A 16,283-nucleotide genomic window follows, 5' to 3' on the forward strand; every position below is an offset into this window, starting at 1 on the left:
TAAGTCTTCAATTACATTGATGCTAACCTCTTCCCACATAGGATCTCCTCCCCTTACTCAATCCCCGTTGCCCACCCTTTCCCTAGTGCTTGGACTTTACTCAAATCAATTTCTTTTTCATTTAAAATATTATTGTTATCTATTTTCTCCCTCTTCACTCTCTTGTCTTTCCCAGCTCAGTTAAGTCATTAGTTCAAAACCTTTCTCCCCAACTTCTGATTTTTGTTAAATTTCTTTTACTACCCCCTTTCCTAAAAACTTTGCTTTATCTTTGTTATTTCTCTTCCCTTATATTCTATTCTGAATTTTATTTTCTGATTTGTGGGCCCAATTTTTATTTATTCCTTCTTTATTCTCTCTCTGTCAGTTATGTCAGCTTCTGAGATATCAAGTTAGCACAGTTAGTATAGTATCAAGTATCTAACCAATTTCTGTGTAATTGCCCTTGCTTCATCCTCCATTTTTTTCCTGCCATGTTTTGATCTTAGAAGTATTAATTCATGAAGAAAGCCATGTTGGTAGAAGCAGTATCTCATGGGATAAATTGCCTTGTGTCCTAATTGTGTGGCCCAATCCTATTCCATGCCCTCTATATAATCAGTCTTCTCAGAGACCAACTCATCTCTGCCTCTAGGTAATCTCTCCCCACCTCTCCCTCCATTCTGGGTACCAGTTGACCCTAGGAACTCTCAAGTCCTTTCTCCTGGGGTGGGGTACTGCTCATGAAGGCACACTTTCTCAGAGAAGGTGGCTGCTTAATACACAAACTCTTCTCAGATTAAATCTATCACAAGGTCCCAATCTTTCTTTATAGGGACACATCTCCTCCCCTATGGGAGTGTGCTTCAGAGGGGACCCCTGAGGTAAGACCCCTCCCTATTCCAGTCCCTTCAACTCAGTTTCTCCCTTCTACCTCTCCTTTCAGTCTTCCACAGCCCCCCTCCCCCTTGCCAAGAGACAGCAGGAATTACCATCCCTTAATGGTTGATACATGGACTTGATAGCTAGCATTTACATATATGTATGTGTGTGTGTGTATAATATGCGTGTGTATATATGTATATATTATATAATAGCATTCATATAGTGCTTTAAGATTTACAAAGTGCTTTATAAATATTATTTCATTTTGTCCTCACAACACCTTGGGAGGTGGGTGCTATTACTATTCCCATTTTACAGATGGAGAATCTGAGGCAGAGAAAGGTTAGGTGACTTGCTCAGGGTCATACAGCTAGTAAAGTGTCTGATGCTAAATTTAAACTCAATTCTTCCTGACTCTAGGTTCTTCATTGTATCTCCTGTGCCACCTAAATACCTCTCCTGCTCCCCATTTAGGCAACTTCCCACTCTATCCCACAAAAGATGATCTCACAAACACTGGTGCTGACCTACCCAATAATCTCTTGTTTGGGCCAAAGCAGGGAGAAATAGGCATGGCTCTCATTGGACATCACGAAAGAGATATGACAAGAAAGGCACTGATACTGAAGAGAGTGGTGAAGCCTAGCTGGGGGAAGACAGCACAGCAAAGTTGCTCCAGCATGAGCCCGTCCCAGCACCTTGATCACCAGGCACTTTCTTCCTCGACGTCCAGTCCTCTGGAAGAGGCTACTTGCAGAACAGGAGAGGACTTCTGATGGCAAGATGACAGATTTAATCTTCTGGACCAAAGCCAGTTTGACTTCTGTATTTCCTTACCACCATCTGTCTGGGACTCCTGATGGTATGAAGGGAGCCAGGAATGGTTTGCTGAGGTAATAAACCCCTGTGATCTTTGAAATCCAGGCACATCGTCCCCTTTCTACTCAGATCTAAAGATCTATAGGCTTGATAAAATTCTGCTGATCAAGTAACATCTATGATTCAGCTCAGTCAATCAACAAATCACCAATTAAGCAACTGCTATGTGCCTGCCCCTGTGGGGGATATATCGACATAAAAAATACGATCCTGGACCTCAAGGAGTTCACAGTACAGTTCAGGAGAGAAGAATGACACATACACCATACAATGAAAGCCCAAGTGCGTCACAGTGAATCCAGGCACCCTGGTGCTTCAGAACAAGGGGGAGGAAATGGGACTTGGAAAACAAGTTGGACTGAAATGGATGGAGGAGGGAAGGATGGGTAATCAGCACAAGCAAAGATCCAGAGGTGGAAATGAGCACATGGGCGGATGGGGGAAGGGTACTGGCCAGCTCCTGGAGGCCAGGGACTAGCCTACACATTTTTATGTCCTCCATAGCCCTGGCAATAGTACCCTCACCATATTAAGGGCTTAAATAATTGTCATATGAATCAAGGAGTAGTGTGGAAAATGAAGTGAGACCAGATTATAGAAAACGTTGAAGGTCTGGCAGAAGAGTTTGGACTGAGGTGACCAGTAATAAGAGCCCATTATAAGCTCTAGAGAAGGGAAATCCATCCATCCATCCACCCATCCATTCTTCAAGCATTTATTAAGTGTTCACAGTCCCAGGCACTGTGCTAGCTGCTAGGAATATAAATTAAAAAATGAAACAGCCTCTTCCCTGAAGAAGCTCACATTCCATTGGGGGAGAGGAGGACAACCACATGAACCCAGATAAGTAAATCCAAAATATTGAACCTGGGTGCCTGAAAGAATAATAATAACTAGTCTTTATATAGCACTTTAAAGTCTGCAAAGCGCTTTATGTCTGTCATCTCGTTATATTGTCACAACAGCCTTATGAATTAGGTGCTATTATTATTCCCATTTGGCACAGGGGAGGAAACAGGTTGACAGAGGTTAAGTGACTTGCCTAGGGTCACACAGCTAGTAAAGAGGTCTGAACTAATGCTAGTATTCTGTCCACTGCACACCAATTGCCTCTATGATGGTACCTACCCTCTACAGAAATAGAGACCATAGGGAGAGGGGAGGGTTTTTGAGAAAAGATAATTAGTTGTGGACATACCAGGTTTAAGGTTTCTATGGGACATTCAGTTGGAAATATTGGTGATGCTGGTCTGGACCTTAGGAGAGCGATTAGGACTGGATAGAGGTCATAGGTGATGGGCTGGGTGTATTCGTATGGCCCTTCCCTTTCTTTTAAGGACAAGCAGATGACAGTGCTCACCCAGAGTGTGCTAGCACCTATGACAGCAATCTGCAAGTCACCCAAATGGAGACAGTGGAGACCAAGGGAATTGCTAGGACCACCCAGAGATAGGGTCTGGGGAAAGGAGAGAAGACTCAGGGCAGAGTCTTGAGAAGCGCACAAGATTAAGGGCAGGGACATGGATGGAGATAAGGCAAAGAAGACTGAGGAGAGGTCTGATAGGTAGGAGGGGAGCCAGGAGTGAGCAGGGAGGAAGGAGTGTCCTGGAGGAGGTGGTCTTCAGCGGCTGGTGTGGCCGAGCGGTCAAGAAGGATGAAGACTACAGAGAGGCCGAGGCCTGGCAAGTAAGAGAGCATTTGTCACTTTAGATTTAGCAGCTTCAGTTGAGTGATGAGGTCAGAAGGCGGACTGCAAGGGGCTGAGAAGAGATGACATAATGAAAGCTTGTTTTTGTTGAGTGGATGATTAGTGTACCAGAAATATTACTGATGGAATGGAGGAGGAAGAGTCCAGAGGGTTTCACAGGCTCTGGATGCACCTCGGGGTGGTTTCTCACTGCTGCAAGGATCAATGTTCTTGCGTTATACTCCTTGCCTGCTCCTGCAGCTCCAGGCAGCTGCTCATTGGAGCAGGGGAGGCAGTTACCAGACAGGTGGTCTGGGGAACGCTTTGGGATCAGAAGGGTCCAATCCTGTCCTCATCAAAAACCAGATCCGATCTCTCCCTCCCTCCTGGATGGAAGCATCCACCTCAGGAACAGATAAATAGCTTCTTTAAATTTCTCCCAAGTCATACCCTATTAAGGATTGTTGTTCAGTCATTTCAGACTCTTTGTGACCCCATTTTGGGGTTTTCTTGGCAAAGATACTGGAGTGGTTTGCCCTTTCCTTCTGCAGCTCATTTTACAGATGAAGCAACTGAGGCAAGGAGGGTTTTAAGTGACGTGCCCAGGGTCACACAGCTAGTAAGTATCTGAGGCTGGATTTGAACTCATGAAGATGAGTCTTCCTGATTCCAAGCCCAGTACTCTTTACATTGCTGCCCATATTAAGGATTAGAAGGGGCCTATAGATGAACAGCTCACCCTGCCCTCTTAGAGTACCCTCGATGAGTAGTCACCTGGACTCTGCTTGAACATTTCTAATGGCAGGGAGTTCACTATCTCACAAGGTAACAAAGTCTATTATTGGACAGTGCTGATTGTCAGGAATTTTTTCCTTAAACTGAGACAAAATCTGCCTCCAGTAATTCCTCCCCAGCTCTCTCCTCCCCTGCCCCAGTGTTCTTAGGTCTGTCACTCAAGGCCAACAGAACGAATATAATTCCTTTCAGGCTCTTCCTATATTTGAAGACCATTATCATGTACCCTCTAAATCTTCTCTTCTTCTTCTTTTTTTTAGGCAATCGGGGTTAAGTGACTCGCTCAGGGTCACACAGCTAATAAGTGTCAAGTGTTTGGTCTGAGGTCACATTTGAACTCAGGTCCTCCTGACTTCAGGGCTGGCGATCTATCCACTGCGCCACCTAGCTGCCCCTAAATCTTCTCTTCTTTAGCCAAAACATCTTCAGTTCATAGAACTGTGGACCCTTAGAACTGGAAGGGATGTTAGGTCATCTAATCCAACCCTCTCATTACACAGGTCAGGAAACTGAGTCCAAGAAAGAGCAAATGACTTGCCCAAGGTCATACAGCAAGTGACTTGCCCAAGGTCATACAGCAAGTGACTCTTGGAACTACATTGAAAACCGGGTCTTGGGACTCCAAATTCAGTGTTCTTTCCCCTGGCCCACATCGTCTCCTGAACCTGTCCTATGGCTATTTCTCATGTGATGTGTTCCTTCCCTCCCAACCTGGTCATCATTTAGGTCCAAGATAGGTTCTACTGTTGGGACCCAGACCTCCTCGGCTACAACCCCCAGAGGTTGGTTGTAGAAATGAAGAGACAGAAAAAATGAGCTGCACAAGACATTTTAGCACAGCCCTGATTTCCGGCTCCTTTGGGGAGGTGTGTTCTAATTATTTCTGTCCATCTCCCCCACGAGGTCCCAGCAGGCTCCATGCAGCCCTGGAGTAGAAGAAAGAAAATGCAAGGTAAGCTGCGGAGGGTGATTGTACCAGCCTCTGATTTATGGGACTTGCCGTGGCCTCGCCCCCAACCTACTTATGAAGAACTGCCTATTTTCATAAAAGAAAAAGGAAACCTAGCTTTGTCTCTGGGAAGTGAAGGCATCAGAGCAGTAGGGGCAGGCTGACCTTCAGTGGGGCCCCGGTCCTCGGCCCCAGAGAAGCTTTCTTTTACCAAAGTTTGGAGCCATTTTTAGTCCTTGTTTCTGGGTCAAATAGTCGTCTCCCCAGAGGCCGTAAGTTATAAATGTAAAGGCTGCGAGAATCAAAACATGGCGGCCTGTGGGTACAAGGCGTGAACAGAACTAACTTTCAGGAGCCTCTTGGCCGTGGGTCCCAGCATGTACTGCATCCGAGTGATGGCAGGGTCTACGTGAGCTTTGACCTGGCTTCTGTCAGCCAGCAGCCGCCCCCGTATTCAGGGTCACCTCACTGCTCACTGAGGGTGCAGAACAAGCTTAGGCAATGCCCCTTACATATCAAAGCTCTGCTGGAGGAGTCCTCCAAGGAAATCAGAGGCTTCTGGAAAGAGATGGAGGGGCCACAGGATCTGACTTAGAACCAGAACCGGAAAGGGCCTAAGGGATCCGTCCAAATTCAAATCCTGCTGATGCATGATCAATCCTCAGATGAGTGGTCATCCGGTCTCTGCATGAATACCCCCAAGGACAGGGATCTCACTACCTCTTCATACAGCCCATTCCATTCTTAATCTATAGGAGCTGTGATCTATCTATCCTCTTTGCATTTCAACTCAAGTTAGCTCTCCAAATTCAGACCCCCAAAGCTCAAGACCAACACAGACCAGTTCCCAGTTGGGTATCTCTGTAGTGTGTCTAGTGGTTCCTATTTAGGTGAGGGGGGTGTACAGCCCAGCAGGGATTCACAGATACCCTGCAAGGCCATTAACCACAGGCTTGGTCCTTTGTAGTTTCCATTATGTGAGAAGTGCCAGCCGAGAATGCAGGCCCTCACTGCACTCTGGGGGTCTCGGAGCTGGGCTTTCCAGAGGTGCAGGATTGGGTGCAAAAAGCCACAGGGGGCCCTGAAAGATAATGAGTTTTCTTCAAGGACCTGGACATTCTGAGCTAAATTTATGTTTCAAAGAGACCAACGCTAATTTGGAAAACTAGCAACCTGAAGGAGAGTGGAACCAGGGGACTATAGGGAGCTGCTCACATTGTTCCTGGGGGCATTGGGCTGCACGGGGTCTTCAGCTGCCAGGGCTATACTGCTCATGGCGATCACCATCAGGATGCACATCTCAAAATATCGAAGGTTCAAGATATAGTGGCACAGCCGGCGTAAGCTGGGAGAGAAGGAGAGACGGTGTGGGTCAGAGCCAGGAAGCACACTTTTTGTGACCTTAGAACCCATACCAGTGCTAAAAACTAGAGATCGTCAGAATCATCCCAGACCCATAGGATGAGTCTTCCCCTGTGGGCTCTCAGGACCCCATACTCCCCCAACACATCAAATAAAATCGGTGTCATTGTGACTATCCCTGCTCCAGATGCAGAAGGTTCAGAGGAAGGGGACAGAGGGAGAGCCCAGGCCGAGGAAGGAGGTCAAACCAACCTTTTAGGACCACAACTCTTGGTCACCCTCATTGCAGCTGTTGGGAAACACAGCTCTGGTTTAGCCCTCTGATCTCACCTCCCCCTTCCCTCTCCCCCTATCCCTGGGGACATCTGACTCTCAGTTTAAGAAACACTGCTCTAGTCTGACCTGCTAAGGCAACTTCTCTCCCCAAATTCATAACTATGTTCAAATATCCACCTCTATCAGTAAGTATGTCCTGCCTGAAAAACTCAGAAGACAAGTGATGGTCTAACAGGCAATCAAAAAGGAATGATTTAGAGGCCATTTAGTCTGACCCCTTCATTTTTTAGATGGAACAAAACAAACACTGAGTAGTTAAGTTAATTATAAAGGTCTTAAGTGGAAGAACTGGGCTTTGACTGTGGCTCTTCTGCTGCTAGACCTCATGTTCTTTCCACTAAACCAGCAGCAGCTCCCTCACCCCATCACGGTCCCAGAATTAAAGCTCCTGCCTGGCTATCATTAGACAGCAATGTAGACCTTGGCACACTGCCAAACTGACCTCTCCCACAAAGAACTAGCCAGCTGTCTTGGTCATTAAGAGCCCAGAGCGGCAGAAGCCTTGGTCCAGCCCACCAAAGTCCTGACTCGGGCCATACTCACGGGTTTGTGGTGGACAGGATGAACATGGAACTGTAGGGGGGCATAGGCTTGGGGCCATCTTCTCCCGGGTCATCCTCTTCTTTCTTCTCTTCCTCCTTTTTTGGCAGTGGGTCTGGGTTGGCGTTTTTGTTTACTATTGAGACACATCACCAAAAAGCCTCACTCACTATTTACCTCCCAAGGTCTCCAGCTTCAGCTCACCTCTCCTGAGGAGGCAGGACATCTGTGCTGTTTGCTTGCTTGCAGGCAGCAAGAGTAGCCTTTCACTGCTAGAAGGGGTACTCAGGGCAGTGTCTGGCAGCAACCAGGCTACCTGCCCAGCTCCATGTGCTCCTAAGCTACCGAGGACCATGATGATCTAAGGATTTATTTCCTTTTTTTTTTTTTTTGGGTTAGCCAATGGGATTAAGTGACTTGCCCAAGGTCACACAGCTAGTGTTATGTGTCTGCGGCCAGATTTGAACTCAGGTCCTCCTGACTCCAAGGCCGGAGCTCTATCCACTGCGCCACCTAGCTGCCCCAATGATCTAAGGATTACTACTGGACGCACCATTAGAGGTGGCCTAGGCCAACTTCATTTTACAGCTAAGGTATTTGAAGGCTGGAGAGATTACATAGTTTGCTCAATGTCATGAAGAGTTGAGATGTAAACCCAGGTCTGCCAGTTTCAAATTCAATGCTCCATCCCCACTGCACCACCCTGCCTGGTATGGATAATGCAGTCTGGAAAGTAATCACCACTAAGCACACTTCTGTATCTCGGATGGTGAGAAGTGCATTCTGGAAAAGGATAACCTCAGAGGTGTTAGTTCCTAACCCTGAGCAAGATGGTGTCAGACATCACCGTCTGATGCCAAATAGTTTAACTCCAAGTAGTTTACAGAAATTAAAACCTGATTTCACTTGAGATTTTCTTTTTGGAAAGAGCTTAAAATAATGTAAATCCCTAAAAATGCTCCCATTTCTTCTCACCCCACTGGGTTTTACCCTCTTCACATTAAAAAGGGGCAATGGGGCAGAGAGGGGAGCACAGTACAGCAACATGTAAAAGTGGTAGTGGTTGTTGGGGGCTTGTGCCCAGGGAATGAGTAACAGAATCAGAAAAAGAATGAAGGGGTTCTGCTTCCCAGTTCTCCCCAGTAGGCTCTCAAAGTGACAGCGCTACACCTAGTGGGAGAGGGGAGGAGGAGAGACTTACCTTGGACAACGGTGTTGTTGACGGGTTGGGGAAAGGCGGGGGGGATATCCACCGCCGTGTGCTCAGGCTTCTTGGCAGTCTTGGCTGGGTTGTTCTGGGTGCTGGGGTTGGTGACTATAAGGCTATTCTCTGGGTTTTTGGGGGGCCCAGGGTTGGATGGGTTCCCAGCTGGCTGATTGGGTGGGGGCCGCATTGGTGGGGAGTTGGTGTGGTTACCCATCTGGGCTGGGCTCTGGGGGTGGAGGGCATGGATGGTGTTGTGAGGGTTGGTGGATTCCGTGGTGGCCAGCTTATTGTTCTTAATATTATCAATATCTTCGGCCAATGGAGGTTCCTGACGCCCCATATCCTGCTGGATTGGCCGAGTGGTAGAGAGGTTTGGGCCAGACACAGGGACTCCAGAACCTTGGTTCTCTCTGAGGCAGGCAGTCCAAAGGAGGAAAAAAAACAAACAACCAAATCCAAGTTAGGAAATAAAGTCAAAATCTTAGAGTCATGGCCCGAGATTCAAGCTTCAAATGTGCAGCTGACACAACATGATAATCACAATTTAGTGGAACCTAATGGACAGATAAAAAAAAAATCTTTCACAAGTAGTATCATCCTCAACGGTCTTCTCTAGGGAACCAACCACAGAATCAACAATCTCTGGGGTCAGTTCCTCTCTGAATGAGAATTGTCTTAGCAACATGACCAACCCAAGTGACTATCCAGACTTTGCTTGGTGACCTCTACAATGACAGAGGGCTCACTATCTGCCAAGGGAATTAATTTCACTTTTGGACAACTCTAATTGTTAGGAAGTAATCCTTTATGTTGAATTGAAGTCTGCCTCCCTACAACTTCTGCCCACTGCTTCTGGATCTGCCCTCTGGGGGAAAGCAGAACAAACCTAATACTTCTATGTGACAGCTTTAAAAATACTTGAACACAGCTTTCCTGTCTGCCCTGAGTGTTCTCTCCTCGCCGAAACACCTCCAGTTCTTTATCTGGTCTGAGTTGCATAAGACCACAAGTCTGGACTTTAGCTGGTAAGTGTGGTTTCCGATCCCTCCAGCCTCTGGATCTGCTGCATATGATCAATGTCCTTCCTAAAATGTGGTTTTCCAAACTGAACATAATACCACCTGACCAGGGCATAATGTCCAAGACGGGGATACTTGCAGGCACTGACCCATAAGGAGTCCCAGCGAGGTTAATCCAGTGACAGACGTTAGAGGCACGTATCAGAATTCTTATCGGACAATAACGTGATTTGTTGATCTGGGACTGATGAACAAAGTTACCTACTTCATCATTCCTCCAATCTCCCAGGTCTGGAACCTTGGGATCATCTTCTGATTTTCCTCTTCCTCATCCCACATGTCTAATCAGCTGCCAAACTTCGTCATTTCTATTTCCATGCCTCTCCCATCCAACCCCTTCCTTCTATGCGGGGCATACCCACCCTCTGAGTCCAGGCCACCATCAAATGGTCTCTCCCTGTTATAATTCACTCGACTCAAAGATGCCTTAAGTGTAGCTCTGACCATGTTACTCCCTTACCCAATAAATTCTAGTGGCTCCCTATTGGTTCTAGGATGAAATATAAATTCCACTTGGCTTTTAAAGCCCTTCACAAACCTGGCCCTGACCTACCTTTCTGTTCTCATTATAACTTATTCCCCTTCCCATACTCTAATGCCCAAAGTGGCCTTCCCTCCTTTCATCTCACACAGAATTCCACCTCCTGTTTCCTCCTCTTTGCACTGCCTGCTCCCCATTCCTAGAATGTACTTATTCTTTTTTTTTTTTTTTTTTGGCTAGGCAATTGGGGTTAAGTGACTTGCCCAGGGTCACACAGCTAGTAAGTGTCAAGTGTCTGAGGTCAAATTTGAACTCAGGCCCTCCTGATTCCAAGGCTGGAGCTCTACCCACTGCACCACCTAGTGGCCCCTAGAATGTACTTCTTCATAAATTCCTCACTTTCTTTAAGACACAGCTCAGTTATCACCCTCTACATGATTCCTTTTGGCAGAGAGGTGGTGCAGTAGATAGAGCACTGGACCTGGAGTTAGGAAGATCTGAATTGAAATCCAGTCTCAGACCTAGTTGTGTGACCCTGGGCAAGTCACTTAACCCCTGTTTACTTCAGTTCCTCATCTGTAAAATGGGGACACACCGGAGAAGTAAATGGCAAACCACTCCCGTATCTTTGCTAAGAAAACCCCATGGACTTTCCATGGGGTCATGTAGAGTTGGACATGATTAAATGACAGTGTGCTATTCCTTTCCTGATCCTCCCAGCTCTTGGTGCCCTCCCTCCCTGATGACCTTGTATTTAACTCTCAGATTTATTTTCTTACTTATTCTTTATACACACATATGTATGCACACACACACATGTACAGGATATCTCGTCTACTAGCTCCGTGAGAGCTGGGATTGTTTAATTTTTGGTCTTTGTATCCCTAGAGCTAAGAACCCAGCACAATATAGTAGGCACTTAATAAATGCTTGTTAGCTCACTTGATTCAGGGTTCCCAAAATCTATGCTAGTAGGTAAAGCTGTTTTCATTCCTTAGACTATGTAGGCTCGGTGTGAGATGGTAACATTGACCCAGTCAGGTTCCATTTTTGAGGCTTGCTTATGGTATAAGTCACTCTCTTAAGCAAGATGGGGCAGAAATTAATTCCCCTGATCTATAAATGAAGAAACCAAGACTTAGTCAAGAGCAGAACCTTGCTCAGGGCATCTACCACATGTCTCACTTATGAAAATTACATCTGGGTGTCACAGTAGATAGAACACTAGGCCTGAAGTGAGGTAGACCCAAGTTCAAATCTGACTGCAGACATTGTTTATAGTTGTGTGAGCCTGGGTAAGTCATTTAATTTCAGTTTCCTCATCTGTAGAATAGAAATAATAATAGAACCTACCTCTCAGGGTTATTGTAAGGATCAAATGAGATAATAATTATGAAGTGTTTACTACAGTGCCTGGCACATAGTGTTATAGAAATGTTAGTTATTATTATTATTATTATTATTACTTCCCACAGTCATTGTGAGAATCAAGAGATAATATTTATAAAGCACTCAGCATAGTATCTGGCACAGAGTAAGCATTTATTAAATGTTTGATCCCTTCACTGATCTCAGTGGTCTCCTAACAGCGCCCCCCCCCCAAAAAAAGTTGAGGCATACAGTGATTCCAAGAAGGGCTAAGGCAGGAATGGGGACAGCTATTCCTGTAAGTGCAAAAAAAGAAATCCAAGAGTAAAACCCTTTAGCATACTAAAAGGCCAGAAGAGGAGGATGTTACACCATGAAAACCACTCTCTTGTGACATCCTTTCTTTTCCCTGTTGTCTTTTTAAAATATATATTTTATTTTTCCCCAGTTACATGTAAAAACACTTTTTAACATTCATTTTTTAAAATTTTGGGTTCTCTATTTTTAATTTTAAAATTCAGGTAGGTGCTTTCAAATACAAACCAACCACCCCATCCCTAATAGACATAAAGTTTCCTTTCACTTCTTATCCTAGGAATCATGGTGGAAAACATTTGGATGGGAAATAATAGTAGAAGAAGCAAAAGCAATATTGTTATGGGTGTGTAGACTAATTGTTATTGGTATCAGACCACCTGGACAGAGAGAGAAAGTAGAAGAGGAGTTTGGAAAACAAATCATAAGCCTAACACAGAGTCATGATGGGGTCTTCAATCATCTAGCATAGTGGATAAAGCGCTAGACCCATAATCATCAAGGCCTGAGTTTAAATCTAGCCTCAGACACTTACTAGTTGAGTGACCTTGGCAGTCACTTAACCTCTGTCTGACTCAGTTTGCTCAACTGCAAAAATGGGGATAATAGTAGCATCTAATTCCCGGGGTTGTTGTGAGGATAAAATGAGATAATCTTGGTAATGCACTTTATCAAGTATTATATCAATGCCAGCTATTAATAATTATCTAGGTCTTATCATCTAGCTCTTACCTCTCCATCTTTTCCTCCAGAAGAAAGTGCTAACCTTTATTAAATGCTGTGCTAATGTCATAGTCAGGCTCACCTGGCTAGTAATTCAGATTTTCCTGACTCCAAATCCAATACTCTGCTGTGACACCTGCCTGCCTATTAACAATTGTTTCTTTCTTTCTTTCTTTTTTTGAGGCAATTGGGGTTGTAACTTGCCCGGGGTCATACAGCTAATCTGAAGCTGGATTTGAACTCAGGTCCTCCTGACTCCAGGGCAGATGCTCTATCCACTGCACCACCTAGCTGCTCCTTAATAGTGGTTTGATGTTAACTTGGAAGTTCCCTAGTTCAAGGATCTCCAAATTTTTTTTTGATCATGGACCCCTATCAATAAAAATTTGGGGGCATGTAACCCTAATGTGTATAGATTTATTTAAAAATTATATGAGTACTCATATACTATACATATATACATAATATATATACATATTATATATACATATAATATATACTCACATACTGTACTAATAATTATGTGCATTATAAAGCATATACAAAGAATTAGACATTTTAAAAGGATAAGAAAAAATGAAATAATTTCAATCCTGGAGTCAATAAGGGATCACTGGAGTTTCTTGAATTGGGAAGCCTCCTGGTTGGACTTGCACTGTTGAAATATAACTTTGGTAGCTGTGTCAGGGATGGATTGGAGAGGTGAGAGGACCATAGGCAGGGAAATCAATGAAGAGGCTGTTGTAGTCATCCAGGGGAGAGGCAAGAAGGCCCTGAACCACGGAGGTTGGTCATAGGACTGGAGAAGAGGGGAAAGATGTCAGACATGTGGAGGCAGAAACAAAAAGACATGGTACCCAACTGGATATGGGGAGGGGAGTCAGGGGTTAAAGATGACTCTGAGGTTAAAAATCTGGGCGACTAGAAGAAAGAGGAGTCAGTTTAGGGGAAAAGATAATGTAATGAGATTTGCACCTATCCATGCTTGCATATTCAGTGGGACTCACTATGTCCTATTCCAAAAGGTAGGGGAGGCAGGATTTTTTTTTACCTGTCACTGCCCCAGAGTGCAGAACCCACCCACCCAGGCATGCCTGCCATAGCCATGAAGTGATCTGGAGGACAAAGGTTGGGTATACTAGAAGGGATTATCTCAGGGGTATCTATGAAAATGTGGCCATGGGTGCCTAGTCGTGGTTGGGTTAGAACTAACCTGAGGAGCTGAAGCCTGGTTCAGAAAAGGGGAGATGCGGAGCTTGCATAGGGGAGGAAGGTGGATTGGAGGAGCCTGAGGATAAAGGCAGGTGTGATCGTGTTGGAGACAAGCCCCCACAACTGGCTATCATTGGAAAGACTGGCCATGGCTCCCAATTTGGAGGCCATCTTTCTGTCTTAGGCCCTGTGCTGTTAAATAGTTTATTTTTCATTTTTTTCAATTACTCAATGGGAGACATAAACAACATACTTATCCAGTCTGCAGATGACACAAAGCTCAGAAGGATAGCTACTATGCTGGATGACAGAGACAAGATTCAAAGAAATTTAGAGAGGCTAGAATAGTAGAGGTACTGCAACAAGATGAAATTTACCAGGGATAAATGGAAAGTCTCAAACTGGGGGTCCAGGAAATCAACTTCCTGAATACAAGATGGGGGAGGAGTGGCTGGATAGCAGCTCATTTGGAAAAAGATCTGGGGGTTTCAGTGGACTGCATATTCAATATGACTTAAAAGAGTGATATGATATCCAGAAACAACTATGTAATATAATCTTATTTTTCATTAAGAAAGACATAGTGTCCAGAATAAGAGTGTATATGTGTGTGGGGTGAGTGAGAGTTTCATAGCACTCTGCCCTGCTTAGACCATATATGGAGTATTATATTCAGTTCTATGCTCTGAATTTAATAATTTATATTTTATTATAATTATATTTATATATTATGCTAAAGTATAATATATAAAGATATAATTATATAATATAATTATATTTATATTATTTTTAAAATAATAAATTATCATAACAGATAGCATATATTAAGTGCCTACTGTGTGCCAGGCACCGTGCTAAGCATTTTACAATTATTATCTCATTTGATGCTCACAATAACTCTGCAAGGTGGGTGCTATTATCAGGCTCCTTTTACTATGAGGAAACTGTAGTAAACAGAGGTTAAGTGACTTCCCCAAGCTAGTAAGTGGCTGAGGCCAAATCTGAACTCAGGTCTTCCTGACCTAAGGCCGGTACTCTATCTACTCCACCCCCTAGTTGCCTCTTTGAAGAAAGACTTTGGTAAGCTGACAAGTGAACAGGATGAAAAAGGGTCTTCAAAGCATGGAATATTACCATTGATTCAGGCAACTGGGGATGCTTAGCTTGGAGAAAAGAGGACTTAGGGGAAACATAACAGCTGTCTTTAAGAATCTGCAAGGCCTGTCATAAGAAAGAGGAATTACATCTGCTCTGTTTGGCCCCAGAGGGCAGCACCAGGAGCACCCCAAAGGAGACTTAAATCTTCCTATAAGTTAGAGCTGCCTGCAAGGGGAATGGGCTGTCCCTAGGACAGACATGGGGGCTTTCCTCTTTTCCTCTTCACTCAAGGTCTTGAAATATTACTGGTCAGGCATATTTTAGAGGCAATTTCTGTTCATGTACAGATTGGATTAGGTAGCCTCTAAGGAAACATCTAACTAATATTCTGTGAACTATGACTGTAAATTGATTTTTTTCCTGTAGGTTAGTGGTCCAAAAAGAAAAAAAATTCTCAACCTTAGGATAAAACTTTTGCTATTATGATCAGTTGTGGCTTCACTGAACATTCTGAGGGATAACTGAAGTCTTGTCATCCCGTCTGATCTTAGAAAAATAAAACTGACAGCCAGCCCAGGGCCCCTCCCACTAGTTGGTTTAAACAACTGTTTTCTCTGATTTTAAGTCCGTGACACATTATGCTCTTCTTGGTGTGCCAGTTTAACACCTGTCTCTCCAAAAACGTGCCTCAAATCTACTTTGGAATTAACTAGTCTTACTGAGAGAACTTAGTGACTTCCAGGTGAAACTTCTCCTACACCGTTAACCAAACTCCACCCCATCTCTATCCATACCCTCTCCCAAGTCCCATGCATAGAGCACACTCAGGGCTTCAACTGGGAAGAGTGAAGGTGCCCAATGTCAGTTACCCCATGGGGTGAAGGGGCAGCTCACAGTGAGTCACACTGAGGGTGGGGCTGATGACCAGTGACACCAATGGTGATGGTGGAGAGCAGGGGCTTCCCAAGCTGAGCAATGCCTGACCTCTGCACAGCCCATCTTACCCGAAGAATGGGAGCTTAGGGCCATACCAAGAGTTCCTTTGCTCCCTTTCTGGAAATAGGTAGTGAGTATCCGGGGAGATTCATGGGAGTGAATAAGAGGGTTGGATAACTTCTTCAGAAGGCAATGGGCATGGAAGGAAGGAACATGTGTTGTTGCCGTTTTCTGGGAGAGAGAGAAAAATAGCAGAGGACGGAGTACCCAGGAGGTCTTATCCTGGCCTGTTGGGGAAGGTGCGCCCTGTGCAAACTTGATCCTATTACACAGACTGCCCAAAGGCCAAATGGCTCAGGAGTTCTGGACAGCCCAGCAGTAGGAGGGAAATGCAGAAAGGCTTCTCCAACAGCTCAGGAGAAGCAGAAGAGCTCACTATTAACATTAAATAA

The 16,283-nt window shown here is 44.8% G+C and overlaps 1 protein-coding gene across 1 annotated transcript in view; it reads right to left on the reverse strand.

Moving 5' to 3' along the window:
• CACNA1A (calcium voltage-gated channel subunit alpha1 A) overlaps positions 1-16,283 on the reverse strand; it is a 134,721-nt gene that overhangs the window by 71,947 nt on the left and 46,491 nt on the right. The window contains exons 18-22 of the mRNA XM_027851278.1: positions 8,614-9,029; positions 7,416-7,548; positions 6,390-6,519; positions 4,994-5,151; positions 3,680-3,701 (exon numbers count right to left, since the gene is read on the reverse strand). Of these exons, the coding sequence (XP_027707079.1) occupies positions 3,680-3,701; positions 4,994-5,151; positions 6,390-6,519; positions 7,416-7,548; positions 8,614-9,029 (859 nt within the window). The remainder of the gene's footprint in view (positions 1-3,679; positions 3,702-4,993; positions 5,152-6,389; positions 6,520-7,415; positions 7,549-8,613; positions 9,030-16,283) is intronic.

Source organism: Vombatus ursinus, unplaced genomic scaffold, assembly GCF_900497805.2.
Source record: "Vombatus ursinus unplaced genomic scaffold, bare-nosed wombat genome assembly UNPS02009173.1, whole genome shotgun sequence".
Classification (NCBI taxonomy): domain Eukaryota; kingdom Metazoa; phylum Chordata; class Mammalia; order Diprotodontia; family Vombatidae; genus Vombatus; species Vombatus ursinus.